This window comes from Heliangelus exortis, chromosome 17 (genome assembly GCF_036169615.1).
Source record: "Heliangelus exortis chromosome 17, bHelExo1.hap1, whole genome shotgun sequence".
NCBI lineage: Eukaryota > Metazoa > Chordata > Aves > Apodiformes > Trochilidae > Heliangelus > Heliangelus exortis.
This window is the reverse complement of record NC_092438.1, coordinates 6239679-6267580: the sequence shown is the minus strand read 5'-3', so window position 1 is coordinate 6267580 and position 27902 is coordinate 6239679. Positions and strand designations below refer to the sequence as shown.

Here is a 27902-nt window from a genome sequence, read left to right as displayed (position 1 = left end):
ACCTTGAAACATACTGGTTCTGTTTTCCCATTGTATTCTAATAAAAGCTACAATCAAGGTTAAAAATAAATAAATAAATAAATAAATAAATATGTTTATTTATTGCTTTAAGAGGACGTTGCTTTTATCAGACCGGGGGAAACCTATTAACACATTTAAGTACTGGACTGCTATCCCCCTGCCTCCCTCCCCCAGCACCAAATCATTGTGAGCACCTGCAGTCACAACCATTAAAATGCCTGAAAGAGATGCACAGGGCATCTATGCCATCAGAAACTTGTTTAACATATAGAAGTTTAAGAAATATTAAGTAGTTCTGAGAGCACAAAGTCTTCGAAGCCAACAGACAAGATTTTTCTGAACTTCTCAAACCCCTTTTTCTAAACTACACACCACTGAATATCTACTACTTGCCTTGTACTGACATTGACTATGAGTGCTCAATGAATTTAACTCTTAGATTAAGAAGTTTTAATTGCAAAGATTTTTGTTTTGTTTCATTTTTTTTAAATGGAGATATTTTTCAAGTGCTAGTAAGCAGAAAAAGACAAAGCAAAAAAAATTAACAAATCACTGCAAACAGGCACCTTCCTGCACTAACAGCAGCATCCCCAGTGCAAGCTCCAGGGCATTCTAGGCAAATACTGCATCCTGCTGAGCTCATCTGTCCAGGGAACTGCCAAGACTTGAAGAATTTCTGTAAAACCTTGATAGGCAAATCTGCCTCACAATAAACATCAATATACATGCTATTCCACATATTAACAACTTCACTTTACCCATAAATTATATCAATTAGAGGATTTACTATGCTGACAAAAGGCTGGCCACACTTGGCTGTGTAATATATATTAAAATTAACAAGCCAGCTACCACTATTTTTAACCTGGCATCATTCTACACTGTTTAACAGTGAACAGTTAACTATTCATAGAAAACTGCACCACCATACTAAGCAAACACGGGGGGGGGGGGAGGTGGTAAAGAACTTACTAAGCCTTTCTTTTTATCTTTATCATTTTTAAAACAATTTAACAAGGCAAAGGAAAATTAGGATTTTAATGTTTAAATTTAGTTTCTGGGCAACTGACCTCTGCCACTTTTTTGCTCTGCAAAGGAAGGGTCCTAGGGCATCTTGGATTACAGTTTAAGATAGGCTAAATGTTAGAGAATACAGCTACTGCACATACAAATAAGCAATCTTGAGTGAAAAAAAAAAAAGAAAATGTAAGTAGTCTATATAGCCAAACAAACAAGTAAACCAGCTTGCATGACACTGCTACTGTGATAGTTAGCTCAGCTATCTCTCCACTATAGTTACCAGCACCTCTGATCAAGACCTGTCAGTGCCAAGGAGCCTGGGAACTGATAATCCAACAGGGCTGCCTGAGCAGCCAAGACAAGGTCAAGTGTCCCTAAAAAGACTAAAAATGCCAGTAAGAGAAGTTGCAAAAAGGGGACACATGCTGTGATAAACTACAAAGGAGTGCACAGAAAGCCACTACCATACCCTCTAGCTTGTGCTGGTCAGTAGAACAGCCACATTTTTTTGTTACTCAATATGCCAGACTGGCAAAATGAGGTCCACATTGCTGAGAGAGCCTCAAAAGAACTCATCATAAACACATTTTAACTTCCTACCCAACACAGTTTGACATATTTGTCATCTCCTATTTTAACCATCAATTCATCATGTAAGTGCAAGGGGTTACCAGCAACACAAGGTAAAGACCTTTAGCATTGCATTATCCTACTGCTTTCCCATTTGAACAAAATATAGTTCACCACAGACACCAGAACCTTAAGTCAGTCACTTCAGTGTCTGCTTTCTGTCATCTTTCTGATGAAAAATCACTCTTGCATTTTGGAAGCAGTTCCATAACCCCCCAACTCCCTGATTTACCCAATTGCAGCAAACACAGTACAAAAGAAGCTACCAGCTTTCAAGATCTCTTAGTAAAAGCCTGAAAAATCCAAGTAACTGACATCCCAGACACAGTGATAAAAAGCATCTTCTAGAATACCAGCCTACTGACACTCCACAAAAAACCTGTTTACTAAAAAAAGCTATCTAGCCAGACCTTCTATTCCAAATGGTGCCATCTGGCTTCCTCCACATTTTTCCCTTCTTCAGGTCTTTCCCCTCACTACAATATTGCTACTTCCCACACTAAGCCCTGGGACTACATCAAGAATTAGTGACATACAGTGACACTCAGATAAGTTACTGCACTTGTCTCAACATCAGAGTAAAACTATTCAAGTGAACACTGCTTTGTCTGCCCAGCACCATGAACTCCAGGAGACACTCAGCTCTACCAAGTAAGAACTCTTCAAGTAAGCCAGACCTTCCATATGAAAGTAATGTTTAACTCACTATAAAATTTTCTAAAAATGAGTCTTAGTTCACGCAGAATAGGAACCAGAAGAAACATTTATTTTCCATTCCAATGAAATTACCTAAACACATGTAAATTTATAAAACTATCACTTTTGGCTGTCAAGCTTACTGCACCCAGACTTAAAGGGAAAATCTATTTTATCCCCTTTAAGTAAAATCCTTTCCAGATTACTGTGCAGGATCATGACAATTTCTGGCATTAAACATCAGGATATCATTTCTTTCCCATATAGGTAAAAGTAGGACATCTTTAAAAGTTACTCCATCTTAAAATTCAAATTTGGATTAAATAGAATAACTATTTAAAAACATGGCAGCAAATAAATCTGATTTGGATGTCTATCTGTTAGACTCCATAAAATGAAATTTTCTTTCAGGGGTCTTTTTTAAAGAATCTCCAATTTGAGTAGCAGGTTTAAAAATTGTTAAGAAGTCTTTTTTTTCTATATTGAAAAATTACGAAAAAACACCATCTTGTTAACCTTAGGCAACTACTTTTTAATTCTTAGCAGAAGCAGATGCTTTGATCAGTCACTCAAAATTTAGGCACTTCTTCCATTTAGAAAGAACTATTTTATCAGCACTTATGCTTCATTAATTTACCACAGATAATAAATTTGAGCAAAAGACCAATAATGAGTAATAAGGTTATTTCAGGTCACAGATTAACTGATATTTCTGTAACTGATGTAACTGTGTTTCAAGGAAAATTCTGTAGTAGTGAAGCTGGCAAAAAAGGATCTTGCAAAAAGTTATAAATGCAAACTATCTTACTTCTGAGAGACTTTTTCTTCACAATATCTGTGTACTTCTGAGTTCACTTCTCTTGCCATTTTTCAATATATTCAATTTTAAATGGTATCTTCAAACTTCAAAAGCAGCTACTGAGCCAACGTTCAGACAGACACATGGAGCCCCACATTTGTTTGTTTTGAATACTGTGTTATGCTACAATAAAGCAATTCACCTCTTTCCAGACCATGGGTCCATAGCCATATCCAAATTTTAGTCTCTGAAGACTCTGTGTATACTGGGTACAGTTCAAAAGTTTCTATAAATTCACAGAGCTCCTTTCTCACAACATTCATGTAAATTCTAATGCATGCCCAGGAATGCAGTGGCTGAGCAATGTTTTTGTGCAACTCTCCTTCCCATTTCCAGTGGCCTTTGCAACACTAACAGCAGAGCAGAAAGCAGTGAAAGTACCCTTCACAGTACTCTCAGCATTTATGTTGTTCAGGAAGCACAAAAAGGCAGTTGCTTGGGGCAGGGAAAGAAAGAAGGATAAGGAAGGAGTGAGAAGAAGAACACAGGAAGACAACAGGATGATAGGATGCTACTGAAAATTCCAGCTATTAGAAGATATATCACAGATTCTGCAAGTGAGTCCACCATTGCATTTGAGCCCGAAGATGCACAGCATGGATAAAACTTGGGCATTCTGAAGGTGGGGAGGCAAAAGGGAGGAAATTCTTCTCATGATTAATGTTTCCCTAGAAGTGGTAATAAAAGCACATTAAGGTTGCACAGGCAGCACACAGAATTTAGGATGTGATGTGAGCATGTGGCATGTGATACTGGACTGCAATAAAAAGATTCTATGATCTCTTTTCCCCTCCATGCTCCTTGTTCCAGACCGAAAGAGACCAGTAATTCTCTTATCAAAGAAAGAACAGCTATTTCCCTCTTCAGAACACTTCACAGGCAGCCAGAATTTCCATGATTAGCTGAAAAGAATATAAACACAAATTTACACTTGTAGTCTGTCTATAAACAAACAAAAAAACAGCCTGTCTTCTGAAATTCCAGTTATTCAAAAAAACTCCTAGAAAGAAAGAGTAATTTCACAGGTGAAGGGCAGTAAATGAAGTACACACCATCTACAGCAGTGCAAAAACAACTATGGACTTCTGTATAAGTGCACTTACCAAGTCACAGAACTCAAAAACTAGGAGATAAGGAATGGCTTCCACACATTGCCCAATACACTGGAGAACATTTGGATGTTGAAGAATGCTGGAGGGAAAAATACAGTTAAAGCCAGAAAATCACAGCATATATTATTTACAGTATAATTCAATACACTGAAGTCCCTACCAAAAGTTTCAACAAATAACATGGGAGAATGGTATGAACAGAAAGTACCAAGCATCCAAAGACAGAGATACAAGAGACATATAAAGGTGCAAATGGTATTTCTGCAGCATAGCACTGATAGCAGCTGAAACTCAGAGGATCTCAAAACCACAAAAGCCAACAGTGCCTCAAGTAAGTCACACCCATCCTCCCACCATCCCTTATACCAAAAATAAGTGCATGCAACTGGTTTGTGAACTACATCAAGAAAATGATCTGGCTAAAAGATCATTTTATCTTAACTTGGATCTTTTATCCAGGTTAGTACCCAGCCAGACCAGTTACTTTTTCTAAATTGCTTCAAAGTTCAACTTCTGCCAATGCAGCAGAAGGCATAAGATTTCTTTTTATTATAAAAAAATGCCAATGATTTAAGCCTAAATGCAAAAGGATCTAGGATTTTAGACAGCAGTAAGACTAGAAGGCTCTCTATGACCACTCAGAACATATTCAGGCAAGCTGAGGTATGTCTAGCAGACTGCAATAAGGTTTTTCAGCCACCTATATAAGCCATCAACATTTGTGGCAGCTAGGTCAGAGAACTTTCATTATTCCCCAAAATTACACTCCCTTTAATATACCAAATACCTTTCAAATATGCAAAGCTCCTAGATGAGAGTATCCTCCAAGCATAACACAGAGGAAAAGACACCATATAATCCTGTTTTATTGACATTTCCAGTTAGATCAATAAGTTCTCAGAAGTACAGTACTAGAGGACTGAAGTTAGTGTAATTCTGGGGTAGCTTGTGAGCTACCCAAAGTTTTCATCACTATGTTGCATATAGTTTTTTGAAAAAGAGAACTTGAATGAAATTAATTATGTATCTGAGAGCAGGCAAAATGTTGCCAGTTCCCTTGCTTCTAACAGGAAAGCCAAGTCATAACTCAATTCTCAGAGGCAAGTAATTAGGTATCAGGTCAGTTAGCCCCATCAGCTAACAGTTTGTTCCAAAAGCTGCAGAAGAGATTCTGATAAACCAAATCAAGTGTGCTTTCCAGCACATGAAGAGTAACTACCAAAACACATTTAAGAAGTAAGTTCAACTTTAGCTCCCTTTGGATTGCCTGTATTTCACTTTTTAAAGACATGCATTTCAGCTATAAGGGAAAGCAATTAGAGACATTAACACTGAACAAAAGAATGCAGCAGTATAAAGTGCTTAAGTTAAACAATCTCTGAAATATTACTTACTAGTATGGTTCTCCGTTTCTTAAAAACTGTTCTTGCTCCTTGGGACCTGCACTTGCCTTTAACTCCTTCACTACTACCCTTGCAACACTAGTGCCTGTGTAGATCTCTCCAAGCAGAACCTGAAAAAAAAGAAATGCATATTTAATCTGGGGGATGGGGGAGGAGAGGAAAGGGGGAAAGCCCTTGAGTTATCCTGAAAAAAACAAGCAAGAACTAAAAATATGCTGCAAGAGTTTTTAGCTCTTTTTGCCAATGCATGCAGATTTTTGATAACTAAACACTCCTACTTAATATATCTTGACAACTGATCTACTAAATGATTTGCAGAAAACATGCTTTATAGTGAAGACTTAATTTTTCCTAGAAATAACTGGCAATAACAGGTAAGAAATTCAAATCCACATAAGTAGAACATCTACCTGGTAAGAAACTACACATAAATTAAAAATACAGTGATTAGCACTTTGATTATATCTAAAAAGTGCATACAAGAAAACTTCTAATTTCAATTTCAGGTTTTTTTATGCTATTACTATTTTTTTCCACTGAGAGTATACGTCAGAGGAAATACAGTAGCCTGGTTAGCTAGCAATAAGACACAAACTGCAGTACAGTATTTAAAAAAAAAAAATCTCACCTTTCCAAACCAGCCATTTCCAATTTCCTGGATGTAGTTTAGACTCTGACGTGCAACTTGAGACTTTGATCCATCTGTCATACACAATGAAATAAATGTCACATGTACCAAGCCAGTTACTCCTATACTTTCAGACTGAGCAGCAAAACCTTGTTAGGCATTCATCAAGTATCAAAGTAATACTGTGACAACAGAACTCAAGAGAAATTTTTCTCAGCTCCAGCTTCTAAACATCTAGACAACATTCCAGAATATATCCCCTATAAAACCAGTCATTCTTCTTATGAAATATAAAATTTTCATTTTTTAATAGATTCAGTAAGAAAGCAAAAAGGCTGAATTCTAAATGAACTCCTGTAGTTGGATAAAGCAAACCACAGAATCATACAATTGTTTAGGATGAAAAAGACCACTGAGTCCACCCATAAGCCTAACACTGCCAAGTCTACCATTAAACCATGACCCCTACATGTCATTTAGATGTCTCCAGGTATGGTGACTCAACCACTGCCCTGAGCAGTCTGCTCCAGTGCCTGGCAACCCTTTCAGTAATGAAATTTTTCCTAATATCCAACCTAAACTTCCTCTGGAACAACCTGTGACCATTTCCTCTTGTTCTATTGTCCATTACCTGGGAGAAGAGACCAACATCTACCTCACTTCAACTTCCTTTCAGGTAGTTATAGAGAGTAGTAAGGTCTCCCCTCAGCCTCTTCTTCTTCAGACTAAATAACCCCAGTTCTCTCAGATGCTTCTCAAAATGCTTGCTCTCTAGACACTTCATCAGCTTACACTTCAAACAACTTACAAGAGCTTCCTATATAAAGAGGAGTAGAAAACCCAGGACAATATTCATTGCTTCTACATCTTAACATTTATAGTTAAATAGAGAGTTACTGTTTTAAGAGAGTTTGACTGCTTTACTCCTCAGCCCAACTGCCCTACTTATAGCTGCCATCTGGAAGGACATCTTCTGACTAAAAATACTTCATGTAAAGAGCCCAGAGAAGGAAAAGATAGAATACAAGACCCAGATGTTAGAAGACTCTATACCCTAGAAGAGATTCAGTCATGTTTATCCCTCTGATACCTAATTGGTTAGGAACACTAATAAGCAGATGTACACTAAAACTTTCCACCGTTGCCACCTGTCTGACTGAGAATTCCAGACCACATTTTTACTTCCATAGACAATGTTTACACCAGTATTACTTTACTGTACTAAAGCTGACTAAATTTTTTACAGATAACTCTCTCTCACTCATTAAAACACTGAGGAGTAATATTTCTTTTGTATTAAAGGCACACTAACAGTTTCTTGGAATCTGTAGGTACAGAAGCTTTCATAGAAACTTCCCTGAGAATCTAATGATAAAACACGAGGTATAAATTATATGTGAAGTATTATGAGACATCTACTTTGTGATAAACTATACTTGCAATATTTAAGATGCTTACAATTCCTTTTAAAAAATTTTAAGGAATACATTAAAAAACTTTTTGCACAAAGAAATCCAATGCTCTGTCTTACCAGCATCACGTTTACAGCATAAGTCTACAGTGATATCAAGAAAGCAATGCAGCCAAAACAGTAGCACTGCTGTCAGGAATCTTAGGTTCACTCTTGCTTCCATTTAAGGCCAATGGCTAAAATATAATGACAGCTTAGCCATGAAGAAAAACCACTAAAGAGCAGAAGTCACTAACATACTTCAAATGCTGTTATAGAAGCATTATGAAGGTATCCTAGAGAGGTTTTTTCAAGCTAGTTTCATTATCTTAAGCTACCTTGTGGGGCACCCAGCCATTAGTTAACATTTTATAATTTACACTCCATTTTGACACTGAAATTGCTTAATTTTGCTTTTTCATAATGACCTGTATTTTACCTGTACGAGATGGATACTGGGAGGGAGTTGGTAAAGAAATATTGGGAACTGAAAGAGTGAACACTTCTGCTGGAGACTGAATAGATGGAGTATCTTCTGCTGGAGGTGTAAAATCTATTTCATCATCGAAGTTATCTTCAAATTCCTGGGGAAACCCAAAATAAAACAACAAAACCTTACTAACTAAGCTGATTGTTGCCCTAAAATTAGCATGAAGATATTCCTTTTAGTTTGAATGAGCAATGTTAAGGAAGATTTATTTTTTTTTAACACTCTCAGACTTAGCTTTCTGTTCCTTATTTTCAACTTATTATTTAAGGATACTGAAGTATCAAGTATACTGCTTTTAACAAGCATGGGGGGCTTGATTTGTTTGGGCTTTTTGTTTGACTGGAGTTTTTGGTTTTTACCTTTAAATACTATGCCTGGCTTTGAATGAATTACCATGAACTGCCAAGGCCAAACATTCTCCATTTAGAAATGAGAGCAAAACTCAGTTTTAGGAACACCAATAAATGATGTTCCAAAAGTAACCATTCTGTGATAACTTCTCCCAAGAGTTTTGTTACAGTGGCTGTGTTATCTCAGTATTCTTAATTGAAAGGAATGTCTTAAATCCCATCAGCAAACTAAAAAAAGAAAATAATGAAAAGAATACAGAGAAAAACAACAAAAAGATTCTTTCATTTAATAAACAGCAAAACTGTCTCAAGGCTATACTTTTACTACTGCTCCAAATAGCCAGTAATGATTTTGAAAAGACATTAAACATCCTTACTGAAGCACAGACCAAGTACTTAAAAAAAAAATCGCAGTGAGATTTCAGAGCACATAGAAATCCAGTTGCTGGCCAGATTTCAGAAAATAGAATATAATACAGTGACAATGAAGTGCTAAAAACTGCAAAGTATTACCACAATTAATGAAATAAGTCTTCTGAATATCAGAACTCAGCTAAGAATACCACTTGTGTGTACACTTGTAACTTCCAATGCTTACCTTGAAATCTATCTCAGGGTCTTTACAGCAGGAGACACAGTTTACCAGCAGTATTACCAGTACTAATAGAATACATATAGACAGAATCACAAAAGATGAAGAAACTTCAGCTGTAGCTTCTTCTCCTAGAAGTAAACATATATACAGTATTAAAAAGATACATTTATGATTTTTAAAAGATCCTTCAAAACATAATATCCAGCTGCATTTACTCTAAAAAGTGGAACTTGAACATTTAACTCCGTGCATATGGTAAAAAATAAGAGGAAAATGAACAGAAAGGACACACTGGTACATGGTATCTATGCTCTACCACCTGCCTGCATCATCTGGTCTTAGTAACCAAAGAGGCCACAGCCAGGACAATTTACTGAAGTAGGTGATGCACAGAGATAGCCCCAAGCCTCAGGTTTCAGTTTAAGTCAACAAATTTACATAAGTATCAAAAATACAGGCAGTAGAAATTTGGTCTTTGTGAAGACATTTCCCACAGCTAAAGCTTTTCCTTATTTTCCACAGAACACTGTGAGAGTATTTATTATTTTTAATTACATGTAAAGAGTAAACTGATATAATCAAAATCAAAAAATCAAAAATACTGCTTTAAAGGTGTTAGCATATTGTGCAGAAAATGTGATCTCTTGAAAGTACATTAGAAATATTATAAAAAGTTAAGCAAAAAAGGAAAGCTTTCAAACAAGCAATACTGCTCCTAGTTTCTACAATAGCTCTGCCATTCTAACCTCACTAGAGAACATGAATATTCCATCTGTAGATATTATGTATCAGATCAACCAGGATGCAAGGCTACTCACTACCTTCTAATCAAAATTCTGAAGAGGAAAAAAAAAAAAAATCTCTGAAAAGGGCTTTCAACAGAACAGTATAAATTAATTTAAATCAAGTCTTCCACAAAACACCACGGTATTTTTTCCACTTGTAAGCATCAGCGAGAAAAAAGGGGAAGATAACAGCTGAATTATGTTTACTTCCTTTAGATGTTCAGTAATCTTATTAAATAGACTGAAAATTACCCAAACCACAAGTACAAGCATTTTGTAAAGTCATTAGCTAAAATACTGTAAACACACACACACAGAGGTAATATAGCTTTAGATAAGAGATTCCTTTGAACTTCTAGCTGAAACCAAATGATAAAAGGTAGCTTTACTACAAAAAAGTAAACATATTTATGTTACCAGATATTACTAATTAAATTATAGACATATTTCCAAAGTCATCCCACATAATTTCCAAACAACTTCCTTGCCTTCACCACCAACTTCCTCAAAAAAAAAAACCCCCCCAAAAAAAAAACAAAAAAAAAAACAACAAACAAACAAAAAAAAAAAAACGAAAAAAACAAACACCACAAAACAACACGTCAATTCAATAAAGACCACCTATTAAACAGAAGAAGATTGTCCCTAATAAACATCCAGGAACACGTGGCTATTACTACAATACATCTTTTCCTCTAGTAGATCTACCCCTGAGCCCCTCAGAATGTCTCATCCAGCGTTCTTGATGTCTTTGAGAAAGTTTGCCAAGCAAAAGTAAATCACTACATAACGACCTTGGACACCAAGTGTGTGAGCTGTTACTCACAGAATGCATTACTAGCACATCTTAGAAGACTACCTGAAGACCAACCTCAGACCAGATCATGAAGAGGGAGGCATAAAGAACCTCAGCTGTCAATTGTATAAAACATTAAAAAAAGATCAAACTTTTATTTTGTTTATGGTACACTGTATCCTTTTTGTTCCCAAATGGCTAGCACAAATTTTACAATCTCCCTGGTCCCCACAGGAGATAAGCACTATCACTTCTCATTAGCATCTTCCCCTGCTCCAAATTCAATCTCATGTTCTAGATGCTCTTTTTGAGCAGCCTCTACCACAAGCTGGTTCAATTCTTCAAAATTTGCTTTACTGCTTTCAATCTTCCTGCTTCTTCTTAAGACCTGACCAGAGACCTGTGCACCCAAACCTACATCTACTGTGATTCTATTGGCTGCTCTTGGACAAGGTGTTACCTCTACCTACAAGCTTCTCACCTCTGCCCTTGGACTATCACAACTACAGCAGCCTGACCCTGACACACAATTACACAAACGTTACCATGCTCACCCCATCTTAGGATCCCACATTTGACCCCCCTGAAAGTTGCAAGTTATCACAGCAAACACAGCCAACAGGATTCAAGCTCCTGGTTGTGTTGTACCAGTTTTCTGGTTTATTTAACTCAAAATGAGACCTAATGAACACTAAGGACCATAATTTGCATTTATGGTTCATGTTGGACACACTGCATGTATATTTAGCTACATTATATGAAAACAACACATTTTAGTGGGAATTCCTCTAAAGAAAACTGCATATTCATCAAGATATGTGCTTTATGCAAGTCACACTCTTTCCCATAATGTAAGCATCTCCCCTAAGTATCCTGGAATTAATACAGAAAATTAAATTATGCTTTTCATTGCGTTACTTCCTAGCCTTAAAGACCTTTTATAATTCCCTAGGAAAGTGTGTGAACAGCAAAAATTAAATGTAGAAAGTAAAGAAGTTTCAAAAGGAAGGAAAGCAAAGATCACCTTTGAAAAGGCAGCTAACCATTAATAAGATGGAAGTAATTTAAACTTCCAAAAGCACAAGACAAATTTCAGTTATAGAAAGATACTTCAATTCAAGAAAAACACCAATTAACATGGGCAAGTTTCTGCAACACCTACAGAATAGCTTTCAGGTGACTCATAGACATAAAAGCCACTAAGATTTGCAGAATCCATTCCTGTTTGGATAAAATTTGAAATCTCTCATATACCCACCAATAAGTGGTATTGTAATTTGCATTTTTTAAAAATAAATGTAATGTTAAGTATTAAATAATGGCAACCCATAGCTGGGCCAAAATTTATTATAAGTGAGGTTATTTTAATAGATTGCATAAATACCTACTCAGTGATGGAAGTCACTGATTTAAGTATTGGAAGAAGTGACTGACAAAGTGCTGAAGAATCTGCTGCAGTGTAACCTCTTGCATTTTTCAACCATTTCCATCCAATTATTAATTCACTGGAGCTTAGGAAGATTACTCAGAACTGAAAACGTAGATGTTTAATAACTCTTCTTGATTCTAAGTTGTGAAAACAGGAAGGAATGGTAGCAAGTTACTACAAGATCCTGACCAAAAAAACAACTAGAAGGAAATCCATTCAACTGAACACAGAGGATCATTTCATCTAGTTGCTACTGAAAACAGTTTTCTTTAACAAAAACCCTGTTAAAATACATTGTAAAATTAATTCATTTTCATCTAAACCTAGATAAAATGCAATAAATATAACTCTCAATTTCATAACAAATGCAAAACATAACATGAAAGATTCTAAAAGTAGAGAACTTTGTAAATTTACTCAGCACACCACCTCAGTTTAAAAACCTACTTTATTTAACATAACCCTACACAGTAGTGGTCTACTACATCTTTGTACCATCCAGAGATTAAAAGCTTTTCTTTAGAAAAAAAACTGCAAAACAGATCCAAACAACACGATATAGAAAATGCCAACAACTTAACACTGCTTGTCAGTTAATACAAACAGCCTAGAGACTACCTTGGCCTGCTATACCCAGACTATTTAAGCAGGAGGAAGAGGCCTGGATTACATCACTACTATATTAAAATAAGCAGTAGATGCAGTGTCTGTGTTACTATCTGTGTTACTGCATGGATAACACAACATCATGCTTTACAAAGAACTCTGTGCTACTAAATGTTCCATCTCAAAATGGCATCTAGATGATCCCAAATTGTTAACACAGAAAATAAGGTCTTTTTTCAAAGCCTCAGTTTAAAATACTGATTTTATGCTGCTATTTACCAACTCCAAAAAAGTACACAGTACCACAAACAATTCCAAGCCTTGGCTGTGGTAGTTACTTAATTAGCAGGTATTGAAGCAGATTCTCAAGCACTTCTGAAGACTGTCATTTCACAAGCAAGTTTTACACCAGGCTAAATTCAAGTACAGCACATTTGAAGTCAGGCCCTGTATACAGGCAGGTATATGAACATGCTCACTGGAAAAACAATCATGATAAATTATGCTGGCATTCTCAGGATAGCCATGAAAACATATACTTCAGTATGTATTAGAAAGTTTCAAGGGGTGGGAAAATGTAATTTTCAAAGTGTATTTCAAAGCAACTTATATAGGCCAGGATTCTCTATGTTTCTTTCAAGTCTACTTTCTTCATAAGAAAGTTCAACAACTATAAATGCAATGACAAAAGTTTCTTTTGAGAACTGGTTTCCTTTTCCATCCAGTTTTGCAGTCTGCCCACAATACTCTCAAATACACCCGTGACTTCCTTTACTACCATTAATTAGGAACAACAGGCATGTCACCTAGCCACAGGGTCCACCCATGTTCACTTGCCAGCCACCAGAGAGGAGCAGGACAGGAAGTGACTGCTGTCCCTGTGAGGGATGGCAGCTCTGCCTCTCTCATACCAATGGATTATGAAGGCCAGGACATGCAAACTCTGACTCAATTTTGGCTCAATGTGACTGATCACATTATTAGGGCATCAACCTTCAAGAAATTGGGCTAAAAAATGTAGGATATCACAGAGTTCTAAACTCGGGGAAAAAAAGTAAAGTAAATGTACAGATATTACTGAGTACATTAATAAAAGACATTGACTACTGAGATAAAGGCAGTGCAAGGCCCAGATAAATTAAGCATTATTAGGGCACAGTGAACTTCAAGGGAGCATCTGATTTTAAGCTTTCAGCACAGTAGTTGCTATGCGACAAGTCCTACTGCATAAGCAAGAGCCTCTTTTCTCTCTGGAGCAGCTATATAAATGGCAGCTCTGCACTAATAGCTATAACTATTTTCAGCACAAATCTAGCATGACAGCAGCCACAGTCACTTCAACTGTCTCTTAGACACCCTCAAATTATATCATAGTGAACTGAGCCTTGAACACACTACTGAGTGACCAAATCAGACTTCACTCCCTAACTACTTCCACAGTATCTTTCATAAACTTGACCAATTTACTTACTCTGTGCTTGACAGATATGAACATAACCAGACTAGGAAGTGTAATATCACCCTAATATAGAGTGAGTTTGATAAATATTATTTTTAAAGCTATGCCAACTCTCCTAAGTAATGCTGTCATTCTCTTCTATGCTAGCAATTAAGCCAGAAAGTGTTCTCACCTCCTACCCAGTTCTTCACAAGTCAGATTCAGATAATTCTTTTCCTCACAAAGGGTTTATCCTACATTTATTTACTTTCTGAAATCTTCAGTTTTTCACCATTAAGCAGTAAAGAATTATGATGCAGTCCACCAACCCACCCTGTGTTCTGATTTAGTTCTGCAGGGACAAAAGCCAGATCCATAGTTAAGTGTGTTTTGTGGACACAAGACCCTTAAATCATTACAGTCATTACTGTCCTATGCAACAAGTTACAGTAATTTCAGGAAGAAATATTAGCTATTTCGTATCACAACTGGCTATGTAACTCTATGTTCACAATTCTTGGCAAATTATCCGAGTCCTACCGTTTGTCCTTAGAAAAACAACATGTCCACTCTGCAAACCAAGCCAAATCCCATGGTCCCTCTAAATACTTTTACAGTGTGCTTCACATGGTATTCTACAGCTGTTTAAGCTGTCTTTGTACCTCAGGATGGCACAGGTTACATACTCTAAGGCAGAAATATCTGGGGCAATTCTGGATTGAACAGCACCCTCAGAACAACACAGCTCAGGATCCTCATTTTTTCTGCACACCTGTCCCAGCCTGAGCCTTGGCTGAACAGTTAGTAACTAGAAAAGCTGTGAGCTGGGATTAGTTTTATATTTCTGTGCTTATTCCATTACCCTAAAGCCTCCCTAGTAATGTCAAAGAATTACTCACACAACAGCATGCTGCTCAATTTTAATAAGGCCTAAATATAGGCTCGTATTTCAAATGTTTACAGAGCAAGATCTGTTTGAAGCTTCAGTGTTAGAATCTCAATGTTTGCAAAAAGGCATCTGAAGACAAGGTAAAAAATATACATCTTAAATAATCATGTATCCTATATCTTCATGGGAATGCTTCTGGAAAATCTGGGTAGCATTATTCTTGTGCAAAGGTACCATGTAATTCTTAAGCATATATAAGTTCTGCAGAGGACACTTTATTCTATACTGCTAGATGCTGGGTTTGACAGTTAATTCATGCTCAAGCATAGTATGTTTCCACCTGCTAACCATTTCTCCAGAAGTGAGGCAGAGGAGTTGTAGATTTGTAGATTTATTTACTTATTGAACTGGGTAGACCACCATCATTTACAGATGGATGAGAAGATTATAGATTTTTCAGAAAATGCATCTCCAACTCAAATGTACAACTGAGTTAAGCAATTTGGGAAAGAAAGCAAGAAGTAGCATTTGCCAAAATAGCTTATTAGGTTCTGTTTCTCAGCCCTATTTATAGCTGGAAGATCCCTGGGAAGAAGAACAGGCTATAGAATGGGAGATCTGGATCTGGTCTGCAGGTTCAAAGCTTACAAGCCAGCACTCAAAAGCCTGCTGACAAATTTTTTATACCTTTCATACCAAGACTCATGGTGCAAAGATAGCCCTAAAGAAGTCACGCCACTGTTAAGTCAGGCCAGGGATATTTCCTTGCCACTAAGAAACCCTTTAAGTGTAGTAGTGTTGGACAGTGTGTTACTTTGTACCAGCATTTCCCACCCAAACTCCCTCAGCAGACACTTCACTGACAGGTTGCTCCACACCATCACCCTGCCTAAGCTCTTTGTTGGACAACACCTTGCTACAGGTTGTGTCTGAACTACACAGGTAGACTGAAACAGCTCTCCTGACACATTTTGTATGTTTCTGATTATAGAAGTGGTTCAAAATGTTTCAGTACACTGACATTGCTCAAGGCCTTTTGCAACAGCAGTACAGTGAAAACAAAGGGCCTATGCAAAGCAATAAAATCATCTAAGCTATGGTAAATTGTAAGAACTATATCAAGCTCCAGATACTAGATTCACACACCAAATGGAAAGGCAAACCCAAAATAAAATCTAAGGAAGACTCCAGTACTTCATATGCTGTCCTGCTGCATATATATATATATATATATATATATATGTCCTGCTGCATTTATATTAATTTTTAATATAAAAATTAATTCTCTTCCAATCTGCCTGACAGTTTTTCAGTATCCCCCCAAAATATAACCTTGCCTTCTGGGCTTTTCTAACACAAAACTAGATCTCACAATGCAACACAAACTCCTTTTTTTACACAGGATCTGAGGTAAGATCAGCACTAACTGATGGGCCTTGTGCCTGATGCTATGACAACAAACCTTTAGAATGTCTCTGATCAGTGCTATCTTAATATGCTGCTATGACACCTGAGGAACTGTGTAATACACACAAGCATTTAAGATGTGAGAAATTAACTCAAAAAATATCTCTTCCTATAAGGACTGCTCTAGTTGTAGCACAGTCCAGACACTTTACAGCCAGAGGCAGGGAAAGCAGACCAAGCCTGTGAACACAGCCTTGTATGGAACATCCCTGCAGGTCAAGGAGTCAGGGTTGGCTTCTTACCTCAGAGTCAGAAACTCGCAGATGGAAACAAAAGATAAAAGACAACAGCAGCTCTAGCTGTGTCTGGGACAGCAGCTAGTAAAGGAAATACAGGGAGAAGTGTAATACTTGAAGGGTGAGAAAGGATATATCACTCCCAAGAAAAGTACATACCACTAATTAAAATCTCCACATTTTTAACTTCAAGCGAATTACAAATGAGTGACTTCCATATAATTAAAAAGTTGCCTTTCTTCCTACCTGCAAGTGTCACATACATTTTGTACTGTACCAAACCACAGGCTACAACCACAATTGGGCTCCAGTCTGACAGAACTCCGAGTGAAAAATAAAGCCAAAGCAACTGGAAAGCAACAATCTTCCAAATGTATATACATATATACACATATATACAGCTGAAAATACTACATATAGCTGCATGAATCTAGATACTCAAGGTGTAGATCTGTGGATATAACACGCCATTTTCTAAGTGTCTTCTCCTGGACTGCACATGACCAAGCTCATCAGCAAGGTCTCTCTGCCACAAAATTCAGCTGGTCCAGGAGAGACACTCAGAGACACTCCCAAGACTGAGACACTCAGCACAAACCAAAAATGAACAAGGCACTAGTGCAGCTGCAACAGTTCAACTGAATAGAGTACATAATTCATAACAAATGTAAAACTGAACACACCTGCTAAGAAGTCTACCACCTATTCAAGTTTTACAGGAAAGAAAGAATATTTTTTGAGTCCCTGTTACTTTGTATTTGCAAATACTTCATATAGCACAGAGATGACAATACTTTGTCTGACATTACAACATACCCTTGATTCAGACTCTCAGTTTTCTTGGAGAAGCAGCTGAATTAAGGTCAAGTATGGAAATCCAAATCAGAAGAACAGAAAGCCTAAATGTCAATGTAAAGCTTTAGCACAGTAAAGCAGACATGTCAGATGATAATGCACTATGTTTGGCTGCAAAATACTGCTGCTGAAGAGTCATTCCCAGATGCCCTTACTTCAGCCACACAGGTAGAAATCATCTTAGCCTGATGCATTTAGGTAAAATTACTAAACCTCCATAAGCCTCGAAATAGCTACAGTACTCCATTCTGTGAACTACTTTCGAGTAGACCTGCCCCTAGCCCTAACCTCCAGTATAAAGTGAAACTTTTAATTCAGAACTATCACAGCACATATCAGAATCCTTTTCCATTCACAGAATAAATTAAAACTGATCAAAGCATTTTTAGCTAATACCATCTTCAACACCTTATTTTTCCTATATTCTACAATAATTACCATGAATCCTGCATGGGGAACAGTAAAAGCCTTTCTTTCCTTAACCTCCCCTCCTTATTGTTGAAAATAAAAGAAAATTAAATGCAGTGCAGAAGTATAAACTCAAAAATGCAAGGTTAATATAGAACACACCATCAATGCATCCCTTTATCTGCAAACACTATGAAGTCATAGTTAAAGAGTGGCATCATACATCTCAAACAAGGCTCTAGGAACTTGACAGCTCCCCAGTCATACAGTCTGGCATTCTTCCACAGCAGTTCCACAAAACGGAGCATTCTGGAAAAAGGAATCCAGTCCAGTCTTTCTAGAACCTGCCACCAGCCCTTCCTGGTTTCCAGCTTACTCCCCAAAAAAGAAATTAATTGATTAAGGATATATTCTGTGAGCTACTCCACGAAGTTCACTACAACAACTACAGAACCTTCCTCCTTCTTCTGTGGATTCCCATCTTTCCTGTGAAAAAGGTCAGGGCAACACTCATCAAAATGCTTCTCCATTGTCAAAGCAGCAACCCATCTCTCTAGGTAAAGAATTGTGAGATCCTGAAATATTATGAAAAGACCATTAAATACTTAATAAGTTTACAACTTCACAACAAGTTTACATATTGTTACAGTGGACTGCAAAAACTGCCAAGTGCCAAAACAAAGATCATCAGCAAATGACAGTGCAAATACAGGAAATCAAAGCAACCTCTCATGAGATACACGAGAAATTCACTTACAACTGAATTTGTGTTTGAACACAAGTCACAATTCTTAAAGCAGTAAAATAAAGCCACAGGTTATAAAATCTGCCTAGTATGACATCCACTGGTAAGCTCTTCAAAGAATGGAGAGAAAGTCCTTGTAGCTTTCTGACTGGTTACTGGTCTAGTGATGATACCCAAGATGCTGCAGACAAAGAATGAGGTGCACGCGACCCCATCTGCACACATTATTTCATTCAGTAAGAACTCTTCCCAGCAAAAGTAGTGCTGGTGAAACTAGAGAAGATTCCTCTTGAGGCATAAAGGTTTAAATACTAAATATCTGTCAGTAGAATAATACATTGCTTCTTAAAATATGAGCAAAGATATAACAAAGTGTAAGTTTAATTTCCCGGAGCTTACTTCCCGGATTTCCTTGGCAGGATTTGGCACAGTTTGCTCAGCTTCAGGTAAAATCCCATGTACACATACTTTGGGCTAAAACTACAACTAAAGACAACATATAAAATTACAGTGTTTCCTTAACTATTATAACTATTTCAATATTACAACATCATAAGTACTTCCTTTAAGAGTGGAGAACTTAACATACCTCATTTGGACTTAATAACAATAATAAACACTTTAATACTATCTCCTGGCATTTTCTCCAGTCAACTTTTCATTCTGAGAATTAAATTTTTAACCACTGTCATGGAATTTATCCCAGCTTTGTAAGTTACACAGCAGGGTCCTGATAGCAATGAGGAATTTTTATTTTTAAATAAAAAGAAGAGAACACTTGATGCAGACACTCTGGTATATACCTTCAAATAGAAAGCTGCATGTCAAGAAGGACACAGCAAAGGTGGAAAAGATCTCCACAGATAATGGATTCTGCTGTCTTACATTACAGTTTGATGATATATTAATATTATCTGGACAAACTTCATGTATTTAATAAATGGGAAAACTATAATTTAGTCTCAAAGGAAATACCGATTTGACCAAGAGTTTTCTCTTTTTCAGAAGTCTGCTTTTGCAGAATGTAAGAAAGACCTCAAAGAAGGCTGATGGAGTGTGTAACTTATAAAAAATTCAGAAAGACTCTTGAGGAAAAAAAAAAAAATTGGGAAAGAGGCAAAGGTCCAAAAATAATAGAAGTTCCACTCCCACTTTTGATACTTTCTGTGGAAGAGCAGCCAAATTAACTAATCTCTGTGCTTCTCTCCCTCCCCACTGCTCCTCCTCCACTCCAAACATATTGTCTGTTTCAGCTGTCCAATGCTTCCTGGTTAGAAATTAATCTCAGTACAGGCATTCAAACCAAAGCTAAAAAAATTCAATCCCAATATCATGTTATGTTTTCAAGCCCCAATATAATACAAAAAGCCTTCCACAATCAAAGAGATGGTTGTCACCTATCAGTACTAATACTACCAGTACTAACTCCAGTCATAAATCATACTATAGAGAAAAACATTTTTAGCTTGTGTTCTTAAGATAAACAGGAAAATAAGTGAGAAAATGGAAGAAAGTGTGTGTTACCGAACATAACAGGCAAATAAATGTAAATTACACGACTATTTAGAGACTGGGCCAGGGGGGCTCGCAGGACAATCCTGCTAATCAGACCAGAAAGGAGGGAAGAGCCGTCTGCCCTGAGGAGCCTCCACCCAGGAACGGGAATCCCGGTGATTCACAGCCAAAATTAGAAAAAGAAAAATCAGACTAAGGTCTGTAGAGGCTTGAACTGGAGCCACTATAGTACGAAGGTATGTGGAGAATCACACAGAGAGGACAAGCACATAGTGCGATGTAAAGGGACCGAGGTACCTACACAGCGGGATTCCCGCTCGATGCCACAAGCACAAGACGTAACCTACAGGACGCAGCCCTGCCGGGGAGCCCCAGCCCCCCGCCGTGCCCTTCACGAGGGGAGAGCGCCGAGCGCTGCCCGCAGCACGGGGTACGAAAGCCGCAGTCCCCTCACTCCATCGCCCCCGCGTCTCCAGAGCTCCGGGCCCCAAGCGGGAGCGCCCCGCGCCGAGCCCCCGCCACCGCCCCCTCCCAGGCTCCCCCCGCAGGCCCCAGCGCGGAGCCGCCTTCCCCACCCCGCTTCCCTCCGCCGCCTCCCGCGCCTCACCTGCACCTGCTAGCGGAAGAGGAGCCGCCCCGCCGGTCCCCAAGAGGAGCGACAGCCGCAGGACGAGCCCAAGCGGGTGCCGGGCACCGAAGGGCAGCGGGTCACCCCCCCGCCGCCCGGCACCCCCACCGAGCCCCCCGCGCTGCTGCATGCCCTCCGCTCACGGCCCGAGACTCGGCGCCGAATGAGGGGCTCGAGGTTCTCAGCGTCTCCGGCGAGCCCCCGCGCCAGCCGCTGCCTTCCGCCTCCGCGGCGCGGCTTCTCGCGGCATCGGACCTCCGCGGCCCCGCTCCCCTCACAAAACCCCGCCAGCCCCTGCGGACGCCACCGCCGCCGCCATCTTCCGGGCTACCTGACTGGGAGGAGGTGGAGTGAGGTGCTGATTGACAGCCCAGCGGGCCAATCAACCTGCGCTCCGCGCTCAGAAGGCGGGATAAGCGGCTGGGACGGGGCTAATCCGTGATTGACATTCGGCTCAGCCAATCGTTCTGCACCGTGAGTGCTCGGGAAAGCGAAGGCTCCGGCGCGAGAACGGCGGGGCGCGTTTGCCAATGGAGCCGCCCCCCGGCCGCGGGAGGTGGGCGGAGCTTCCCTCAGATTGACGGTGCGCTCCGCCAACCGGCGGGCGGCGCCGCTCCCGAGGGCGGGAGCAGCAGGAAGGGGCTCGTCTGAGCCGGTGCTCAAGATGCGCGGGAGGAGCAGCGCCCCCTGCAGCCGCGGCGGTGCCCGCGGGGGTCTCGCTAAGGCGGCGGCGGACGCACCCTGAGGCCCCCCGAGACCCCCCGAGTCACGGCCCTTGTGCAGCCCCCTTGATATGGGGGAGCACAGGCCCAAACCTCTTGCCTCCTTTCCGAGCTGACGGTGGTTTCTAGGCCAGCCTGAGCCTGGGGACTCCCCCGGAACTGAGCCGGGGCGGGGCCGGGGCAGTCGGCGTTCAGCTGCCCCTTGTGTGCAGCCGCAGCTCTGTGCCAGGGGCCGAGCGAGAAAACTCGGGAGAAAACGTGAAAGGCAGAACTGGGTTCCTTCAGAAACCCTGGGGCTTTTGGGCAGTCCCCGGAGCAGTCCGGTACCCCTGCGATGTGCCCGGGTCACATCTGCTCCGCCGCAGCAGAGGAGCGGGGCGGGTGTGAGGTTTGGCACCAAGAACCCTGAGCAGCCTGTGTGTTCCCAAGGCTGGAAATTACCTTCTTAAATTAATAATACAAGCAGGATTCAGGTATGATTATTCTGGTTTAGGTCTGCAATTCTGCTGAATTTAGAATACGTGAAAAAGGTGACTATATAAGTAGTATAAATACAAGTTTTTATCCTAAGGAATCAGGTCCTATATAGTGAGGAAATAAGGAAATGCCATTGAAGTAACAAACTAGGCTTCCATTTTCCTAATAATTTAGCAAAAAGGCTAATTATGTCAAGATTATATAATGACTTTGGGAGCACAGATTGTCCAAAGAAATGTGCAATGAGGCCACGCCTGGGACTTCATGTAAGGAAAGTTGTGTGCTCAAACCAGTGCTTGAAGACAGTGCCCAGGAAGACACAACATGAGCCTAAGTCCCTCTCTGTGGCTAAGAATGTTTTCTACAGTATTTTTTCTCCTGCCAGCTACTTTCTTCTTACCAAGCTTGTGTGTACCCCCAGCTGTCCTCTCTCTGCCTTGAAGACACTAATTGTACTACCAAATGACCCATATTTTTTGGAATGTTCTAATTAGTTTTTCTTCCAAGGGAAATACTTTACTTGAATAATGACTTGAAAGTCAATCTCTTTTGTTGTTTTTGTAAACTATTATAAATGCATTATGCTGCTTACTGTGAATTGGCTTTTTTATGCCATCTAAAGAAATAAATAGTCCCAAAGTATTCCCTTGTCTGTCTGTAGATTTTACAGACTGGGAAGGCAAAATGTGGTCCTTTCCCTTTAAAATCAGTGATTTGTAGTATGCAAAATGTACTGTATTAATTTTGTTCATGTACAAACAGCCACCACCTCAATTTAAATACCTCTGTACTGATGTAAAGCTGATGCTGGTGACAAGCATGCAACTAGGTCTTTCTCTGTGAATCCTATAAATACTAGTGGGAACTTCATGGTTAGTCCTTTATTCTACATCAATCAAATCTTCCTCCACTGAGCATGGACGTCAGGACTGGGGCCTCTGGGTGTGAAGGTGTCTCCTTCTAGTAGACATTATAGCCACATTTTTTAATGATGGTTATTCAGACTTCACTGTTCTGTGGTATAACAACATGGACAAAGCCAGTGTACCTGCCCCAGGTTTACACTGCAAGGGTGTTTCATTTCAGTAGTGAAAACAATTTGTTGCTTTTTAAACACAGCAGAGTGCTTTACTTCCCCACCCACCAAAACACAATTGTTAGGCCTTTGATGTAATTTGCTGATAAAACATGATGCTGTAAGATCACCTGGGAAATTACAGCAGTGTATCATTAGAAGGACTTGTCAGAGCACTACTCTATAATGATGGCATATTTCAGGTTAGCTGTGAATTAGTCACTGGTAGAAGCTAAATAACCAAATCTGCCAATCCTTTGTTCTCCATTTTAGTCAAAATTACTCCCTGTCTTCAAATACACCAGGAACATCAAAACAAAACAATGATGCAGAGCCTAATCTCCTATCTGCCATCATCAGCAATGTTACAATTCACCCATATACAATTTCTGCAGTTAAACATTTATTGTAACCATATGACTAATGGGATGAGCAACCTAATACCATGTAATCCAAAAGATCCTTAAAAGGAAAATATATTTACTTAAACAAAACTCCTCCTGTACACAAAATGGATGTGTTAACACATATCATAGCTCCGTGTTTCTTGATTATGCACTGTTATCATTGCCAAATTACTGAAGCTGCTGTTCCATGTGGGAGGTGTTAAAACCTTTTTTTAGAGACAGATAATTGGATCAACTAAAGAATGTTGATGGGTTTACTTTCAGTTGGTTTTCTTCAATATTTTTTAGAATATTACTGGTGTGGAAGGAATATTGTCTAGCAGACTGAGCAAGTTGCCAAAGGGGTGTTAAAGGTCTTCAATGTAACCATGAATAAAGCCCCAAAATATTCCCAATTTGCTTAGTATAAAACAGAGTACCACTGAGCATCAGAAACAGAGCTGATTACAGAATCAAGGTCTTTATTCCAGGTCACTGTTTTAAGCATAAAGATCAATCTGTGTATATATGAATGTTGAGACACATACCTTGCTCCCCCTCCTCCCAAAAGAAAAATCTCTCATGCTATCATATATAACTTTTTCTTTCCCTGTCAGAGTTGTCTTTTCACATTTAATAAAGTGATTTGCTTCTCCACTTGATAGATACAAAATAAATATCACTGATTCTGTCCTCCACTTTCAGTCATCAGTGACCTAATAGTGCTTTTATATCACTGGAGACATCTTTCTAAGTTCCAATTCTACAGCATTCAAAATTACTTTACATAGTTCCCAAGGAAAACTGGCTAAATAAAATTTGGTTTAAAACAATCAGTTAAGATTAATTAGCTAAAGTAAGCCAAATGTTTTCCCCTAAAATGGGCTATCTGACATGGGCTAAGAACAGAAATCTGATTTCTTCCCACAAATGTTTAAGCTTGCACATGTAAAAACAAACCTCGGAAAAACATGGCAGGGCATATTTTGAATTGCTGGTAGAAAATTCAGTTTCTGTTAATTTTAAACTGTGTTAAATAAAGAATGAGCAACCCTTGTTTCTTGTAAATCCATTACAGAATTAGATTATTCTTGGGAACTGTATTATATTTGGATATGCATCTGCTATTAATGTCCTCGAAAATTATGTATAAAATTAATTTCTGTTTACTCAGGAACACCTGATTTGAAAGGGCACTATATACTTTGGCTTCCAACAGGTGTACTTTGAAAAGGTTTTAACATTAAAATATGAAGATTATCATAATTTTAAGTGTATCCAATTAATTTAAGTTTACCTATTAAATCAATTTCATTTCACTTTAGTCCACTGAACCATACAATAGAATCAATGGGATTAATCAAAATAATAGTTTATGTGAAAAAACATTTAAGTATTCCCTCAAAAGGACATAAGAAGTATAAATTTATTCTCACTGGGATCCCGTCCTGGCTTACAAGAAATACAGTCATGGGTGGACAAATTTCTTTCTCCACATCATGATGTTGCCAGCCAAAATGCCAATTTATGCCACGTTTGAAACTTTTTTTGTGACACTGACATCTGTCTAACGCTGGACTAAAAGACACATCTGTGGTGATAGGTCTGCATCTTAAAGCTCTCTATGGAAGTGTTCCCCTTAATTTTAAGGAGAATTTGTGTGTCTGTTCTCCCCAGTGTTATAGGAAATTTAACTCAGTAATTTTGACTGACACAAAAGGAAAGGCAAAATTATGACGTCTGTGTAAAGAGGCTGGTATAAAACTTTCATAGGTACATTAAAAATTCCTTGCCACTCTCTTCTATTTATTTTTAACAGATTCTAAACTGTGTGCTCTCTTAAATTTTGCTGGAGATGCAGCAAAGTAGCACCAAATATAGTGATAAAACATTTAATCAAATGAATGTCTAATGCAGTACTGGTCTAAATTTACATCGTATGTGTGTCAAGGAAAAAAATTAAAAAGGCAAACCAGAAAGAATATTCTCACAAAGAGATCAAGTAAAACACGACAGATCAAACAATGAGGTTTCAGTTGAGCTTTTCCTCATGCAATATCTGTAGAAGCTGCTCAGCAACTCTCAAAAACTTGCCCTGAGAGTACCCAAACAAGCAAGTGTTACTGCTTAAAGCTTCATCTGTTTTTACACCATAGGTGTCATATGACAAAAACAGCTCTCCTGCAAACCAACAGTTCAGCAACATTTCAACCAAAATTCCAGAGTTCAGTAAAACTACCTACAAGTTATGGAACAAACAAACAATCTACAGGCTGTAGTGAATGGTCCTTTAAGGAGCCATGTTTAAGTATCTCCTTGTTATCAACTCTGTGTGTTTTTTTAAAGTTTACTCATTAATTTTAACTGTTTACTTACAAAAAAACAACCAGACCTGAAATATGTAGCTTATTTTCCTTATCCTTGCAGTCCAAGAGTCTAGAGATCATCCAAGAATGAAAGACCTCCCCTCTTACACAATACCCTTCCTCATCTTTTCAACAAAACTAATCCCAGCAAAAACAGGTTTACAAAATTATTTAAAAGTTTGGGATCTTAGAGGTGAAGCTGCTTTGCTAGTATGATTATAAAATCCAGACAGATAAAAAAGATGGTAAAAGTTTACACAGGAATCATAATTACTGCAGCTGGATTTTCATTTCCAATACTGACAATTTAATGAGCTCAGCTCACAGTGCAGGATATTATTTTTCTCCCTTCATTACAGCATTATAGGAGTACTGCATTTCTTACATTGTTCTGGCCATATCCTACAAGGGACTAAAGCTACTTATGTGATAGATATTACTCATGTGTGCCAGTATATGCAGAAATGTATCTCATACTTTTACTGATGAACCCTAGGAAAACCCAAGGAATTATCCCATCTTGGATGAGCAGTAGCTCAGAACTCCAGGACATTCAAAAATGTTAAAAAAACATCTTGTTGAAACTCTCTTTGAATGCAAAGGCAGACGAGGAATTTTAAAAATAAGGAAAAAACCTTCCAACTTTATGTCATAAAGTACCATAGAAACATTAACCACAAAGCATGATTTCTGTTTGTCTTACAAGCATGTGACATCAGCACGTGGCTGGAAAGATGCCTAACAAGCTGGTAACTTCTAAATTAACTGTGAAAACAGCTCAGGTTACCTATTTATAAAGTCATACCACAGGTGCTGCCTACAGTGATGTATTACAATAAGCAGCAGTTAACAGAGCTCTTCTCATTTTGATGCAACCCAGGTGCTCAGTTGTGCCTTATCAGTCCTTCTAGTTAGTGCTCTTGATTAGAAATTCAGAGAGCCTGGCATTTGGCACAGGAAGACAACAGAAATTACCATTACCATTTCCCAGGGGTCATGGATAAAACATGGCTTGCACCTGCTCTGCTTACTGCTGAACTGGTAAAAGCAATATTATCACTTCTACCCTTCAGTTGGTTAAATTTTACAGCACAACCATCAAACACAGGATGGAGCAGTTTTTACTTCATCCCACGCAAGCATGTAGACATTTTCATCAAACACATGACTTTAAAATCCTGACTCACTGAATATAGGTAACTGAAAATGTTATTTTTATCAAGCAAATTAACACACTTGTAATACATTCCTATACACATTAAATACTCCAGCTTATCATTAAATGCTTCCACTGTTTTTTGTGCATAAGCAGAAACACCAATGTATTGTGCTTGGGTTTTTTTATTTTTTTTTTTTAAGTGCAGTGGCACTTATGCAGGTGGCTCAATTGATGCACATATTTTTCCTCAGAGTAAAATTGGAGTGAGAAACACATAGGAGCTCTGCCATGGATTGGTTTAGTGTCCAAACAGCTCACTAGTGGATATTGTTTCCTATATGTGCTCTTAACTGCTTTTCTGCTCTGTCATTCCTGCCCTTCTCTGAAATACAGTTTTGTCCACCACTGAGAAACTGCATACATCTCCAGATGGCTCTGAATATTTGCTTCCTTTAAGCAGAGTTTTATAGTGCTGTATAGAATTCCAACACACCACAGATTATGAGAGAAAGTATGCTTAGTACTATGCAATGAAAACACAAAATGTGTTAAAAACTAAATAAGACATAGATATGAAGGTCACCACTTGGAACACAGGAGGTACATAATAACTTACAGATTTGCTGCCTCTCTGCTGAAGGAATCTTGCATTTTATGATTAATAGA

At 38.6% G+C, this 27902-nt stretch overlaps 1 protein-coding gene across 4 annotated transcripts in view; it reads right to left on the bottom strand.

Moving 5' to 3' along the window:
• The window catches only part of LMTK2 (lemur tyrosine kinase 2), a 38932-nt gene extending 17548 nt beyond the window's left edge, over positions 1 to 21384 (bottom strand). For 3 of the 4 annotated variants that reach the window (XR_011729190.1, XR_011729189.1, XM_071760444.1), the window contains exons 1-6: positions 21031 to 21320; positions 9258 to 9382; positions 8259 to 8403; positions 6370 to 6443; positions 5733 to 5851; positions 4330 to 4417 (exon numbers count right to left, since the gene is read on the bottom strand). Coding sequence is in view for 2 of the 4 variants with exons in the window: in XM_071760444.1 (XP_071616545.1) it covers positions 4330 to 4417; positions 5733 to 5851; positions 6370 to 6443; positions 8259 to 8403; positions 9258 to 9382; positions 21031 to 21181 (702 nt within the window). In the remaining 2 variants the exon portion in view is untranslated. Of the gene's footprint in view, positions 1 to 4329; positions 4418 to 5732; positions 5852 to 6369; positions 6444 to 8258; positions 8404 to 9257; positions 9383 to 21030 lie in introns of all 4 variants that reach the window. The other variant, XM_071760443.1, reaches the window with a different exon arrangement.
• Positions 21385 to 27902: the final 6518 nt, after the last annotated feature.